The sequence below is a fragment of the Tamandua tetradactyla genome, chromosome 19, assembly GCF_023851605.1.
Source record: "Tamandua tetradactyla isolate mTamTet1 chromosome 19, mTamTet1.pri, whole genome shotgun sequence".
Classification (NCBI taxonomy): Eukaryota; Metazoa; Chordata; class Mammalia; order Pilosa; family Myrmecophagidae; genus Tamandua; species Tamandua tetradactyla.
In genome coordinates, this window is record NC_135345.1 from 50376186 (window position 1) to 50392052 (window position 15867).

Below are 15867 nucleotides of genomic sequence, written 5' to 3' on the forward strand. Positions count from 1 at the left end.
TTGGTAAAGACCTTCAAATAATTAATCTTATTTTCAAATGCATGAAGATCTTTCTTTTCACCTTTCCAGAGAACCAAAGATATACATCATGAAGTGCTTTTTAAGATAAGGAAAAAATAGCATTTCTGCTCTTGTCTGGAATTTAGGCAGGCACACGGTTTTAAATAACACGGAAAGAATGAGGGGACCAATGGCTATCCTGGTGCTTGGCACCCAGGAAGTAAGATGTTCAAATGTTTCCTGAATATGTTTGGCAGGAACATATAAGGTGGGTGAGAAAACTGGTAAGACACTGAGACTCTGTGGAAACTGTCAGAACACATTTGAAGAATATAAAGAGAAAATCAATGTGAGCTATGTGAGAAGACCACAGAATGTTCTCCAAGACTAAAAAGTTATCTCCGGGAAGGATGGGATCATGTCCTCCTTTTTTCACCATGAATGTTTCCAGTGCCGAGAACATCATACATGCGATGTAAATATTGACTGAATATAGGAGCCAGAGTTATCTATGTCCTTCCTGATTTCTTATTTGAAAGGTGATATTTTTAAATGTCTAAGTTTGAGCTATTTCAGATGTAGAGAAAACAGAATAACATATATCCAGTTAACCCCACTCAAATTCAAGCCAGGCTAACATTGGCCTTTTTTTTTTTTTTTATCTGACAAAAAATTCTGCTCCACATCAAATGACCCCCAAAACATTAATAATAAATACATGTCTTTGGGATAATACTGTCACTCTTCACAATCACTCATTTCAAGTAGAAGATGAAGTGAAGAAATAATTCTGAAGATGCTTCACGACAAATTGGGAGGTAAGGAAAGCAGAGTGAAACACTGAACATAAATGCATATATAATTTCTTCTGAATCAGTTTAGAGGGAGCAAAAGGCAGTGTCTAAATGGCCAGATCACCTTCCCTTCAACTGTCCTCTCATTTGGGAAATAGAGAAGGTATTGGATATTGTGCCTTTGGCCAGACAGTTTTAAGTGCTCATGAAAATAAACAAAGTCTGTCATTGGGATTTTTCATTGGTTGCTTCCCTCAAACTCCTCCTAGCCCACATTTTTCATCCTTTGATACACCCTAAGAGTTGCAAAAGCACTCTCTATACAGGCTCCACCTGGACCCAGGAAGGTTCCCCAATTAATAGGGGACCCTAAAAATCCAAGGGCTTGAGACTTTTGACCCTTCCCCGGGCCCCAACCTTAGACTGAGAGAATGTATGTTATCTCTTTCATGTGGAATATTTAGAATAAGCAAATTTATAGAGACAGAAAGCAAAAAAATAGTTATCAGGGGTGGGGGAGGGGCAAATGGGGAATTACTGCTTAATACTGTTTGGGATAGTGAAAATATTCTGGAAATATAGTAGTGAAAGTAATCCGACATTATGAATATACTTAACATTACAGAATTGTATATTCACAATGATTTTAAAATTATGCATATTTTACCACAATAGAACATGCATACATATATACATGTTTTTAAAGAAAGTTACATCCATTTGTCAAATGAAAGTTGACTGGCCTAGTTTGAAATTTCTATCCCAACCTGAAGGTGAGGCAAAAAATTAATTATCAACAGTGAAAGGAATAGCAGACTATGAAAGCAAAACACAGGAGTAAGAACTCGTTACTACAAATCAGAGCCTTTGGGGGTTTTCTGATTCATTTTAAATTTCCCAAGAGCCCTCTGCCTCTCCTGCGCCCTCTCCTGAAAGCCACTTCAGAGTCAGCCACCTGTTTATACTCTTTGGTGCTGTTACTGGTCATCGAAACAAATTAACAAAATAGTTCCAAGATCATCGCAAGTCAGCAATGTTCCTGGAAAGGTAAGAATACTTTTTATTAAAAGAACAGATCGCCTAAATTTTATGTGGCTGTTTTGATGAACGTCTTATTTGCTTCTTGGATAAAGTTCCCATTTTTGAGGCTGTGCTGTAAAAAGAAAGAAAGATAGCATCTGGTTGCAAATGGAGCCAAGAAAATAATGTATAGGAGCTGATGTTGAGTTGAAAGCAACGGTAATGATATTAAACAATGTGGATTTATAGCCCATTTGCGATGACACATTTGTTTCTGATTTAAGTTAATTAAGACCATTTTGTTTCTCTTCTGCTACTGCATGCAACCCTTAACAAAGAAAAAGAAAACAGATAGACTTTTTTGGAGGGATTCCAGACTTCGGCCTTTTAAAGTCAATGCAAAAGAAAAAAGCTGAAGGTTATACCCTGACATGATGATTGCACTTGTCAGCTGTTGTACTTACTACAGTTTTTCAGACTGTTGCTGGGGTCACAGAGAGAGCTCCCACCACATGAATCAAGACAGGAATTGTAGAGGCAACTTTGCTCTCCTTCTTGACATGGAGTCTGACCTAACGAGGGGGGAGAGAGAAGCAGTCACTTTCATCATCTGAGAATTCCTTACACTGGGATCTAAAGGATCAAGAATGTCTGGTGGAGCTGAGGAATGGTACAACTTTAATTTCCTTCCAATTTCTCCAAAAATAGTGAACACATGTTGAATAGGTACTTTCCAGATTAATTTGCTCAGCAACTAAATATAGTATAGTTATTCTAGAAGGATTCTGTAGGAATGAAGCAATAAAAGAACCTGCTCCTAAAAACAGGGTTATTGTTGCTTTTAATGTAAAGAAAATAGTGTTTTATTTTTCTATGGATGCATGTACTTGATTACAAAATAAAATTCAAGTGATTTGAGGGAGAGGGCAAAAATAACAATCTTGAAATTCTGAATTTTAAATGACATTGTTTTAGAGATTCATTTGCTCCCAAATCTCATCTTCCCTTTAAGGAATATACTTTCTCTATAACAAACAGGGCAGCCACATCAATACACTAATGAAACTTTTTCATAGCACAAGTCTTATGTAGTTGTTCTCAGTCTTTTTCTGTATGTCCTTGAAAAGTATCATCAGCCTAACTGAGATGATCTGAGAACTGTGTTTCTTATTTCCAAATGAATGACAGCAGCAACATCTGCTTTGCCCTAATGGTTTTTCCTTAAGGTATGTGAAGAGGAAACCGCTTTTCCCATTGATTTCCTGGTTCTCTCTAGATTAAATGGATAAGGTAATAAATTACTTCCCTTTCTCTTTTGAGCTCTCCCCACCCATAATACACAATTACTTTCAGTCATGTCATTCAGGTATCTAGATAATCTTGCAAGTCATTTTTAAGTATGAACAATAGCATGCAGATACATATAACCATTGCTACCTATAGATTCTAAGACAATGTTTATTATACTGGACTCTCCCCCCTTTCCAGTACCACTAATGAGCAGCACTATATACCATAACCTTGCAGAAAAGAGGTGTCACTATTTTTTTTCCAAATGTCAACAGAGTCAAACATGTTTTCACAAGGCTAGGCTAAATTCCATGAGATTAGGCCCTTAAGGAAATCTTATTAAAATAGCATTCATTCGTTATTTCAGCAGATATTAAGTGCCTGCTATGTGAGAAACACTGTGCTAGGCACTGAGTATAAAGAGACTAAAGGGCATGACACCCCCTGTGATGTGGTTTATACTCTTGTAGGGATATTGTCATGAGTAAGACCTTACAATGCTGTGCGTGTATAAACAGCTGTGCAAGAAAACCAGGGCAGGAAGGGGATGTTTCTTAAAGGGGTTTTCCAGGCAAAGGGAGTAAATTGGGATGGAAGGGAAGGATGGGTTTCCTAAGCAGCAGTATATGTAAAGGTCTTGAAGTAGGAAAGTGCTTCAAGAATCACTGAAGCTTAAACCTCAGAGATAAAAAGTATGAGGGAGGCTACACCAGTAGGCAGAGAGGAGAGCCTAAGAGGTTTCAAAGGTCTAAATCTTTAATAGGGCCTGAAGCCCTGAGGGAAATGGTCCCTGCTTCCTTCTGGAGAGTCCTGTCCAGTAATCAGTGTTGACAATGGTTATTCTCCAGTATTCCTCTTCCCTTCACTCTCAGCACTCCAGTCGCAGCTTCCTGCTCTCAGTACTCTGAATGTACTTTGCTTCTTCCCACCTCGGGACTTTTGAATGTGCCCTGTGCCTGGAATGCCCCCTCCAGTCTCACTCTCCTTTATTTAGTAATCTCCACATATTTTGCAGAACAGCTCCAATATCTCTTCCTCAAATAGACGTCCTCCGGGGTCCTTTACCAAGGCATGGATCCCGCAATCAGGCATCATAGCACCCTGAGTTTTCCAGCATGCACTGTCATTTGTTGATTAGATACTGATGAGCACGGTTGTTAGTGCAATGCTTATCTCCCCCTCAGGAGGGTGCAAGCTCCATGAGCTGTTTTCCTTGCCATTGCCTTTCAAGTGATAACTAAGTATTAGCACCACAATAAACTCTGATTAAGTTGCATTCATTAGAGTAAATAATGTAAAGATGTTAATTTTTTTTACTTTTTGTAAAAAGTTGCTTTTTCTCACCATGTGGCTTTCTTATATCTCATACATATAAGAAAATCATTTAATAATGATTAATGAAGAATGCAAAATTAATTCAAAAACAGTCAAATTATGTAGAAAGAACAATTTGATCTTAAGGCAGATGCTCAGTTGATAGGCACCCAATAACTCATGCCAGGTAAAAGCTTTCCTTCTAAATTTTAAAATTGTTAAAACTAAGCATTCCTTACCATTTTTTTAATGTAATAATTCTGTGATTAAAAAGCTCTCCCTTTAAGTTTTGGTTGCTTTTTTGCTATAGATGTTTTAATAATCACTATTTGTTATGATACAAATAATTTAAAGCCTCAAGTGACGTGTCTCATTAGACATTGAGTCCCCTAAAACATTTGCTGAGTTCTCACCATTTGCCAAGCACTGTTTTAAACTTTTTATTTCATTTGACTGGGGTTCAGTCCTCACGACAACCCTAGGAAGTAATTATCACTGTTCCAAGTTTACAGACAAGGAAACTAAGACGCAAATCAGTTAAGTAACCTGCCTAAAGTCAACAGATAGTAAGTAGTAGAGCCAGGACTTGAACCCAGGCCATGGAGTTCCAACAACCACATTCTCAACAACTAGGCTATGTGTGTATCACATGAATGAATGTAGTGATTTTTATGTCTAGAAATATTTTTATAAGCTCCATACACAAGAATGCTTTTACACACACCAGGGCTTTAACACAACCACTGTGCAACTTCTTTTTCTTCAGAAATAGTCACATATTTAAAAAAACAATTTATTTGATATACATTTTAAATTTCACACATGGAAATCACACTCCTTTTAAACTATAATGTTTGGTGATATGAAATATTAAACTGCTTTTCTGCACACAGCTATTTTAAGAAGCTGTTATGTTTAATTTCAAGAATCAATTCCTTCTAATTGGAATCTAATTTAATTTCATTAGATATTACATACTGAAATTTTCCCTTTATCATGGTGCTGCCTTTCCTTATTAAAAAAAGCTAACTGAAATTGGCCATGCTGCTTAAATGTTTAATCTTTAGCCTTCACTGTTAGGATAATTTTTCAGGATAAGGTGCTTGAGAATCATATTTACTGCAAGAAAGGGTTTTCTGGACAATCAGAACTGTGAGGACCAGTGCATCTGGCAATCTGGAATTACTTATATTGGATTTCATTTAAGCATTAGGTTACTTCAACCTTTTGCTTTGACCCTGTGCTGGTTTGAAAGGATGTATGTCCCCTAGAAAAGCCATGTTTTAATCAAAATCCCATTTCATAAAGGGAGAATAATCCTAATTCAATACTGTATGTTTGAAACTGTAATCAGATCATCTCCTTGGATGATGTAATTTAATCAAGGGTGTTGTTAAACTGGATTAGGTGATGACATCTCTCCACCAATTTGGGTGGGTCTTAATAAGTTTCTGGAGACCTATAAAAGATGAAACATTTTAGAGAATGAAGGAGATTCAGAGAGAGCAGAGCAGAACAACATAGCCACGAGAAGCAGAGTCTACCAGCCAGCGACCTTTGGAGATGAAGAAGAAAAACGCCTCCTGGGGAGCTTCATGAAACAGGAAGCCAGGAGAGAAAGCTAACAGATGACACCCTGTTCACCATGTGCCCTTCCAGATGAGAGAGGAACCCTGACCATGTTCACCATGTGCCTTCTCACTTGAGAGAGAGACCCTGAACTTCATTCGCCTTCTTGAACCAAGGTACCTTCCCTGGATGCCTCTGATTGGACATTTCTATAGACTTATTTTAATTGGGACATTTTCTCAGCCTTAGAACTGTAAACTAGCAACTTATTACATTCGCCTTTTTAAAAGCCATTCCATTCCTGGTATACTGTATTCCGGCAGCTGGCAAACTAGAGCAGATGCCAAGGAAAGGCCCAGTGCTAAGGGAAGTCTTCAGCTGATGGAGCGCCCACTTACTGTCATGGCAGTCGTCCTCATCACTCCCGTCCTTACAGTCCTCATCGCCATCGCACTGGAAAGTGCTGGGGATACACTGTCCATTTCTGCATTCCACCAGACCCTGACTGTGACAGGCTAGGAAAAGCCAGAGTAAAATATTTGCTTTATTTATTAGTACTACTTTTAGTCTAAAAGCATATACACGATTCTCATTTTTCTGCCATCACCAAGAAATGAAGTGTTCTGCATATACAAAGTTTCTACATGAATGAGTGAATATATTTCATAATTTTTTAAAATTCCAAGTATTTCTGGAATGGAAAACTTTCTAAATTTTTCTCATTTTTCTGCCTTATTAAGTAGCACTTACTGAAAAGTTTTCCTTGATAACCACATGGTGTGAAGTGTACCAATGATGGTGGAAGTTATACTACTAACAATAAAAGCTGAAATGTATTACTATACGGGATTTACTATATGGAAAGAACTAACTGTGCTTTGTGCATTGTGCATCTGATCTCAAGTCCTCAGAAGAAACTCACAAGGTATATGCTGTCGTTCTTGTGGTACACTGTGCATCTGATCTCAAGTCCTCAGAAGAAATCACAAGGTATATGCTGTCGTTCTTGTGGTACACATAAGGAAACTGAAGCTTTAAGATTTTAGCGTCTGTCTCAAGGACAAATGGCTTTGGGAGGTAGGACTGGAATGTGAAGATAAGCTTCTTTACTCTAATACCAAACATTTCATTCTAGTCCTATCTGAATTAATAAGCCAACAAAATAAAACATGTGAAAGGACTCACATAGTAACCAACATACAATGAGCACTTTATTTCAAAACTTGCTTATGATATCTGATATTCAAAAAGAATGGTCTAATGGCCAGTTAATACTGATACATGTAGATTCTGTAAACTTTACCTCTATTGTCTTTTAGAGCATCAGAAAGCCATATTTTATGCTGCTTTAGCCTTCAATAAATTACTATCTAATACTAAAACCCTTTACTCCTGAGTCAGGACTCCACACCGGAAGTGTTATATTTAAGCGCCATGGGCTTGCTTTCCCAAGATCTGTCAAGACACAGTCGTTTCTGTTATACTGTTTCCACTAAGCAAGGGCTCGGGTGATAAATCCCAGTTCAAGTTCAGTTAAGGGAATGGGAAAATTTGGCATTGTATTTGCTAATTTGCTTTTCTAATGTTAAAAACCATAAAAAAATAATAAATAAATAAAATTAAAAAGTAATAATAATAAAATAATAAAAATAAAAATAAAAACCATGTCTACTTTTGCCTTGAATTATAGGTAAATTAATTATTCAATTTCATATGCATCAACTTTTCCTACATTAACTATAAAACAACAAAAGATGAAATAAAAAGCTTAATTCATTCAGACATGCAAAAGTACATCATATAAACATTTTCAGATCAACAGTACCCTCTTTCATTCCTGGCATCTTCTATTCATGTTTATTATTTCCTAGTGTATTTTCCAGGGAAAATAAAAATTCATGGCCATACTTATTTTTATTGGGTAAGTAGTAAAACAGCTAACTAAAGACTTTTCATTCAGCCAGAAACACAATAGGCTATAAAACTACAGTTGTCATCACACACTTTTCTGTGTAACCACGTGAACTTTAAATGCTTCGTCTTCTCTTCCATGTTCTCTCACAAACGGCCCCTGAAAAACATGCTCGGAGGCTCCTTCTGGGAAGTTCAGCGACTCATATATCCTTTGCAGAAGAAAATTCCTCCAGTCTTTTGGAGGAGTCCTCCTCTGACAAAGTCACAGACATTTAAAGGAGACACACGGAGCAAAGAGAGGCAAAACCCATGCCTGCTTGGCCAGTTCACCAAAGTTCAACTGGGAGTTCTGGGAGACAAGTGTGGAAGTCAGAAACTTTCAGGATTATGATCAGCACACCATGGATTTTTGTCTTTACAGGCCAGAACCAAAGTATATGAACCTTTCACTCCGCTTTATTGGGTGAAACTTGAATTCATTTGTGTGAACAGACAGAAAAGGAAAAATCAGTAAAATGACAATCCCCAGGACACTCACAGCAGTTGACCTCGTCAGATTTATCCGCACAGTCATGGTCGCCATCGCACAGCCACTCGGTGGCAATGCAACGCCCGTCTCCACAGCGATGCTCTTTGATGGGGTTACAGTCTGGAGAAAAGAAAACATGCATGAGAATGGAGAGAACCAGCATGACAAAAACAGTTATAACTGCATGACTCTCAGATCCATTTGAAGGGGGTCCAGTTCAATACCTTCAGTGCCTTTATGGGTCTCACATAATTTAATCATTTCTCACCCAAATGTGGGCCCTGTTGACCACCATCATGTGGGGTGAGGTACGTCTGTTTTTCACGTGAATAACAACCCCTGACTAGCTTTCTCAGGACACATAGTTTGTTCTTGTTATTGTTTTTTTTAGTCTTTCCTTATGAAAAACTTGTGACTTTTCTAGTGACTTAAATAAACAGAACCGTGATTTGTATTGTCCAATGTAGATAACTGACTTGACGTATTTTTGACAGCTGTATTGTGCTTCTAAGTATTGAAATTTACCTCACTGTGGGCATTTGGAAACTCTGATATTTCTGCACTTCATCTTTCCTGATACTAAGCTTAGGTTTTCTATTGAACTGCTATGATACATAACTCATCTTTGAAAGAACTGCTGGTTAAGCAATGAAAACTATTTGTAGGGTTCTTTTTCATGATGCTTCTTAGTCTGTTATTTCACCTCTGTCCTAATTGTACATCCCTAGAATACAAAGAGAACTAAGTGGTAAGTTTCTTCACAGAGGATATTGTAACGTTAAATTATGTACCCAGAAAATTGGGTTCTTAATCTTAATAATTTCCCATGGATGTGAACTCATTGCGAACAAGACATTTTAAAGATGCTATTTTCAGTTAAGGTGTGGCCCAACTGAAGGAGGTTGGAACTTAAACCTGGTACTGGAAGATTTATGAAGAGAAGGCCACATGGAGGAAGAGAAACTGGAAATCAATGGAACCCTAAAGACAAAGGAGAAAACTTCACCATGTGATGATAAAGCCAAGAAACCTAAGGATTGCCCACCAGCCAGAATGCTTCTAACCCTGGAAGGAAGTATTCAGTTACCTAGGCTGCTCCAGTAAATACCATGAAATAGGTTGGCTTCAACAGTGGGAATTTATTAGCTTACGATTTTGAGGTCAAGAAAATGTCCAAATCAAGGCACCATCAAGGCAACACTTTCTTTCTGAAGACCAGCTGCTTGTAATCCTTGGCTCCTCGGGCACGTCATAAGGCACATGGCAGTTCCTGCTAGAGTCTCCTTTCTCTTCTGGGTTTTGTTGTCTTCAGCCTCTTGCCTTCATGGCTGGCTCTCTCTCTCTCTCTCTCTCTCTCTCTCTCTCTCTCTCTCTCTCTCTCTCTCTCTCTCTCTCTCTCTCTCTCTCTCTCTCTCTCTCTCTCTCTCTCTCTCTCTCTCTCTCTCTCTCTCTCTCTCTCCCTCTCCCTCTCCCTCTCCCTCTTATTCTTTTATAAAGGACTCCAGTAATAGGATTAAGATCTGCCATGAATGAGGTGGGTCACACCTTAATTGATGCAGCCTCATCAAAAGGTCCTACTGAAAATGGGTTTAGATCTCAGAAATGGATTAACTTGAAGAACATGCTTTTGTTGGGTACATACAGCTCCAAACCACCACAGGAAGCAAGCCTTCTAGCCTCTGAAATCACGAACCAATAAATTCCTGTGTTAAGCCAACCTATTGTGTGATATTTGCCTTAGCAGCCTGGAAACTAAGATACTTTGCCATGAGAAGTGATAAAAACCTGTATATAAAGAGCCCTTTAAAAGACATACATAGATTCATGAAACAGATTCAATAATAAGAAAATAATATGTTTCTATTTACAGTTCCACTGCCATAGATAAGAATACTGGACTGGAGGGACCATGATACACCAAAAATGGCAAAACCTTTAAGGGTATTTTGGAGGAATACGGTAAAGCAAATGGAAAATATAGTGCAGAGAAAATAAGAAAGGTATAAGATGTGATACCTTGGGCATAAGGTAGAAGAACTACCTTATGCTTACCCTGCTAAAGATGGCAGTCCAGGCAGAGAAGAGTCTAAGAGAAAGTCATAATTATTGTCACTGGATAAAGATAATAGTCTCTCTGAGAGTGCAAACTTCACTATATAGTGCCATCTTCAGTGGAATTACACTGAGTGTAAGTCTTCTTCACATACTAATTATACCTTGGCCATTTCCACTGACCTATCCATTTCCTTTTCTTGCCCTACTTATTTAATAGGTAAAAGGAGAGATTGGATTATATTATTTCAAAGTCCTCATTCAGCCATACGTTCTATGATATGCACATTCACAAATTCCCTCTTGTCATGGTCAGGTTCATGTGTCAACATGGCCAGGTGGTGGTGCTCAGTTGTCTGGTTGGGCAAGCACTGACCTGTCTGTTGCTATGGGGACATTTCATAGACTATGTTGGCTGCATCCACAGCTGACTGCATTTGTAATCAGCTAAGGGGAGTATCTTCTGCGATGAGTGATGCTTAATCTAATCACCTGGAAGGCTTGTAAAGGCAGATTCAGAAGAGACATGTCACTCTGCTTCAGCCAGAGAGCCTCTCCTGTGGAGTTCATCCAGACCCTTCATGGGAGGCATCAGCTTCACAGCCTGCCCCACAGGTTTAGGACACTTCCATTCCCACAGTTGTCCATCCAGCCTCTCCTGAGAGTTCATTGAGGAACTTCATCAGAGTTACCTGCTTGCAGCCTTCCCTACAGATCTTGGACTCTACATTCCCACAGTTGCATGAGATGCTTTGATAAATTTTACATCTATGGATATCTCCTGTTGATTCTTGATTTCTCTAGAGAACCCTGGCTAATATACCTCTCATCCTTTGTCACAAGGCTGAACAAACCCAGAATATAGTCTGTATCTATCTAGTAACCCATGGGATCACTTTTACAAAGGTACATTTTCCAGTGATGGGCAACTAGACAGGAACTCCTACAAATGACCTATTTTCCCAGCATGGGGCTATTACTGACACTTGTCACTCTGAGACATTCCTCTGATCATAGTCCTGATCCTGTCCCAGCACCCCAGCCTACATTCTCTAATGAGGAACAATGTTTCACATCATTTTCCCAGTGTCTGTCCTCATCCCAGCTTGTCCTTTTGTTCTTATTCCAAAGTTCCTCGGTCACTCAATAAATTCTAAATATTCTAAAGTTAATCACAAAGTCATAATAGCAAATAAGGAAGAATTTAGCCAGTTTTAACTCACAAGATGACACCCAGAATTGAGCACAAATCCTTAAAAAGCAAGGCTTATTCTTTAAAAGATGAGTAGAGCAGCATTTATACATAAAATAAATGTGTAGTTCTAAACCTAGATATAGCCAGTGTGCCAGTAGTTTCTTTAGCACATGACGATTAAAGAAAGGAGGGGATTTTTGTTATATCTAACATAGGGATGAGGTAATATATCTGTCTGCAAGTTTTGCTCAGAGGCTCAAAATTTAAACATAAGCCATTAAATTTAACCAGAGAAGAACTAGAATACTTCCAAGGAGGAAAAAAACACATTAGCATATCAACATTTATTGTCTTTCCTCACCCCCTTCTTTAATATTTCCTTAGCATGGCTGTTTATGAAAGAAATAATATGTATACATATCACAACTGAAATTGAAGACTGAGAAAACCTCCTCCTTCTAAAAAACAATAAAGCAGCAACTTTGTAATTTAACCTGCTAATCAGCTTAACAAACTACAGGCTACAAATGGTGGGTTATACATCTCTGTCATTTTAATTTAAAACCTTTGGAGAAACAATGTTTCTACTTACCACAGTTTTGTTCATCGCTCAGGTCCCCACAGTCATCGTATCCATCACACACAAGGGTGTAATTAAGGCACTTGCCCGTGTGACAGTGAAACAGATTCTCACTGCAGTCTGCAAATGAGAGAAGCCACACCACTGTGTCATTAAAGCAGTGTGGCCTTATAGCGGTTCTTTCAGAAAAGCATGTCATCGAGATGCACAGGTGATTCAGTGATACAATGCTGGCCTTCCACGCAGGAGACCGGGGTTCGATTCCCAGACCAAGCACCACCACCATCAACTATCCCAAAAAATCCCTATATCTTCTGGGTACCTCTATAAAATAAACATTCCAAATCAATGATCATTCATTACTAAAAGTCTTGGGCATTGATCAGTTAACCTGTTGGCTGCTTCAAAATGGTATATACTTTTTGTTTATATGAATCATAAATTTCTATTTCAAAAGCCATTTTTCTAAAAATAAACTACTTAAATACTTTTCGAATCATCATTTGAGAAATAAAATGAGCCTTAGAGAGCACCTGTTCAGCCCTTCATCTAGAAGGTATGTGTGTATACACTCGCTCACATATGTACACGTACAGACTTTTAAATTTTGATTTCCCTCAGGCTGAATAATTTTCAGATGAGGACAGCCATTGTAAGGGAAAATACAAGAACTGGAAAGAGGTCCTCGCTGTCACCTTAAGGTTCCTGTTTCCTCCCCTTTAGCAGAGGGTGCTAACTCTCCACTCCACCGTCCGCGCGGACCGGGGCTTCCTGCACACACGCCGTCAGAGTTGAGAGAGGCTATGACACAGGTTTTCCTGCCCACCAGGCAGACTCGGGGAATTTGGACATCGCGACACATACTTTTCCTTGGGAAATTTTAAAAGGCCTTTAATGGTTTTTGTTTTGTTTTCACCTCGCTAGTTCTGATGGGAAATCTTCGAATCATTCCGTTGGAATGAGCACTATCTAAGGAAATGAGGCTCATTTTTACCGTGAGCGCAAAAGTAGATGCCTGCTGGGGGGGATGGGGCAGATATGAAACCAGACAAGCTTTTCTTGTTTTCTTTCTCTTTTTTTTTTTTTTTTTTTCTTTCTCTTTTTTTAACCAGTACACTTCACTTTGGGGGATAATAGGGCGCTGGGGAATCAGATACCCCTTTCAGAATCTGATTAACTTGAGGATACACCAAAAATTGCAAAGCCTTCTTGTATCCACTATTAGACCCATTCTCAGACCCTAGTGAAATGCCGTATTGGGATTTTTTTTAAAACAATGTTTTTATTTATTAAATTATTTTAAAACGGAGATGACTCAGACAGTTTTTTGAAAGTTCCTCATTATTTGCATTATTCACACAGGTGCTGAATTCATTTTCCACTGTTATGACTTGTTGGTTGGAAGCCATTTTCAGAAGTTAAATGCTAAATTGGCTGCATTTGGCAAGCAACGTGTTACCTCACTAAGGTCTGCGTGACTAGTAAACATAGAACCTTAACCAGAGGCGCTGCATGGCCAGTACACAACAAATAGCAAAGGTCACTGTGCTCCCTTTCATCGGAGGAAAAAAAATGTTTATTTGAACTGAAAAGAGATGTTGTCAGCACAATTTGGGGCCAACAAATCAAAATTTTCAAAAACTGCTTGCTGCAATTTTCTTGCTCAATACAGGCATAATTTTGCATGACCTAAGGTAAAATGTTTTTCTAGATACCAATCTTTTTTGGTAATGAGAACTTGATACAAAATGCTTCCTCTGAAGTTCTGGCAAGTTAGTGTTCGTTTCAGGTTAGCATTTCATGTACAAACTATTAACTTTTGTTCCTCAAAATTATGGTAAATTAAAGCAGAAAACTAAAGAACAGAAAGCCTTTATGAAAGGCTTCATTCAATTTGCTCACTCTCTGTGACTATGAACACAAATGTGTTTTCTGAACTCAGGATTTATAGCCAGAGGCTCAATTTCCACCATACAATGCTAAAGATGGAAGAGACCAAAGATCATTCCGTTCCACCCACTCATTTTACAAATAGAGGTACAGAGGTTAAATGGTTTGCCTCCAGTTGCCCCACTCATTAGTAGCAGAGCTGGGAGAGGAGCCCAGGCTTCTCGACTCCCTGGGCTCTTTATTGTTCCCGAGCAGAGTTTCTCAACAGCAGCCCTACTGGCACTTTAGAACATACACACACACACACACACACACACACACTCACACACACACACACATAAGCACACAGGTACATATCCCCCCCTCACTCCACTGCTCCAACCCCCACCCCAAAATGTTTTCATGCGTTGCAAAATGTCTCCTAGGAGGAAACAATACCTATGGCTGAGAACCATCTCTATGTACTGATATCACCTCGCTCCAAGGCTTAACCTCAACCCCATGTTTTCCATCAGATCTTTCTAAAAAAATCTAACCCCTGCTTTTGTTGTTTACCCAATCTTGTTTTGCTTTGTGACCTCTCATATTATTTTAAAATACTATATTTAATGGTTTCTATGCTTATATCTTATTTCTCTGATTACATCAAAAGCCTAAAAGAAAGAAATGATTGTTAATGTCTTAACAATTTTTATATTTACTAGGTATCTAGAACCTGTTTTATTCTGAAATTTAAGAATATTTAGTAGTTTGAGTGATTCAATACAATTAGATTTCCACTACACAACACTGAATTTTCCAGACACCTAAAGCTTCTTCCTTCAGTGAAGAATGAGATGTTTTTACTTTTATCATTTTGATGGAAATCTTTGCGGTATTTATTTGCATCCCTGTCTTAGTAAAAACAATATAATAAACAGTCATTTTTGATGACTCTGAAAGATATTTGGAACATCAATTTTTATTTTGTGCTGTTCAGATCATCTCCTTTGTAAACTAGCTTTATAGGCTGCTGTTTTTACAGTTGTTATGTATATTTTAGTGTTTCTGTCTCCTCTGCTACATATCACCAACTTTTATCAGATGTCCTCATTACTTCACATCATCATCCTCTACACTATAGAGGCACTGGGGGTGGGGGATAAAATAGGATAATGACCCTGACAACCACCATAAAATCTAATGTTCTTTGGTAGTTATTGCAGACCAGGTACTAGTCTGCATGCTTCATACTCATTGATTGATTACTCTACACAAAAATTCCAGACATCATTACAATTATTGCTCTATTTTACTGATGGGGAAACTGAGGCACAGAGAAGTTGAATAACTCACCCAAGTTCACAGAGGCAGGAAGGTGTAGAGAAGAGACAGGAACCTAGGCAGCCTGACTCAAGAACTTTTAATTGCTACACTCTACTGTAATCAGTCTAATTTGGTTAGTCTTCATAAAGAACTCAACGATTGCATCTCACATTCAGAGCAAACGATTTCCAAAAGGACTTGATGATGGTTTTATGTGCAATAAAGTACATGGACTTTGTGGCAGCTATTTTCTTTGTGACATTCATTTTCCTTGAGGTTTTCTTTACCTATATGTTTGCTAAGCATCTGCTATAGGCCAATCACTGCTCAAGGAACTGGTTATAGAATGTTATCAACAGAAGAGATACCAGACAACTTTAGTCCAGTGGTCTCAAATCTGGCTGCAGATTAGAGT

At 38.4% G+C, this 15867-nt stretch overlaps 1 protein-coding gene across 2 annotated transcripts in view; it reads right to left on the reverse strand.

The window, feature by feature from the left end:
• CORIN (corin, serine peptidase) overlaps positions 1-15867 on the reverse strand; it is a 250569-nt gene that overhangs the window by 65245 nt on the left and 169457 nt on the right. For both annotated transcript variants that reach the window (XM_077136786.1, XM_077136787.1), the window contains exons 7-10: positions 12270-12377; positions 8440-8550; positions 6386-6502; positions 2279-2386 (exon numbers count right to left, since the gene is read on the reverse strand). In XM_077136786.1, coding sequence (XP_076992901.1) covers positions 2279-2386; positions 6386-6502; positions 8440-8550; positions 12270-12377 — 444 coding nt within the window. The remainder of the gene's footprint in view (positions 1-2278; positions 2387-6385; positions 6503-8439; positions 8551-12269; positions 12378-15867) is intronic.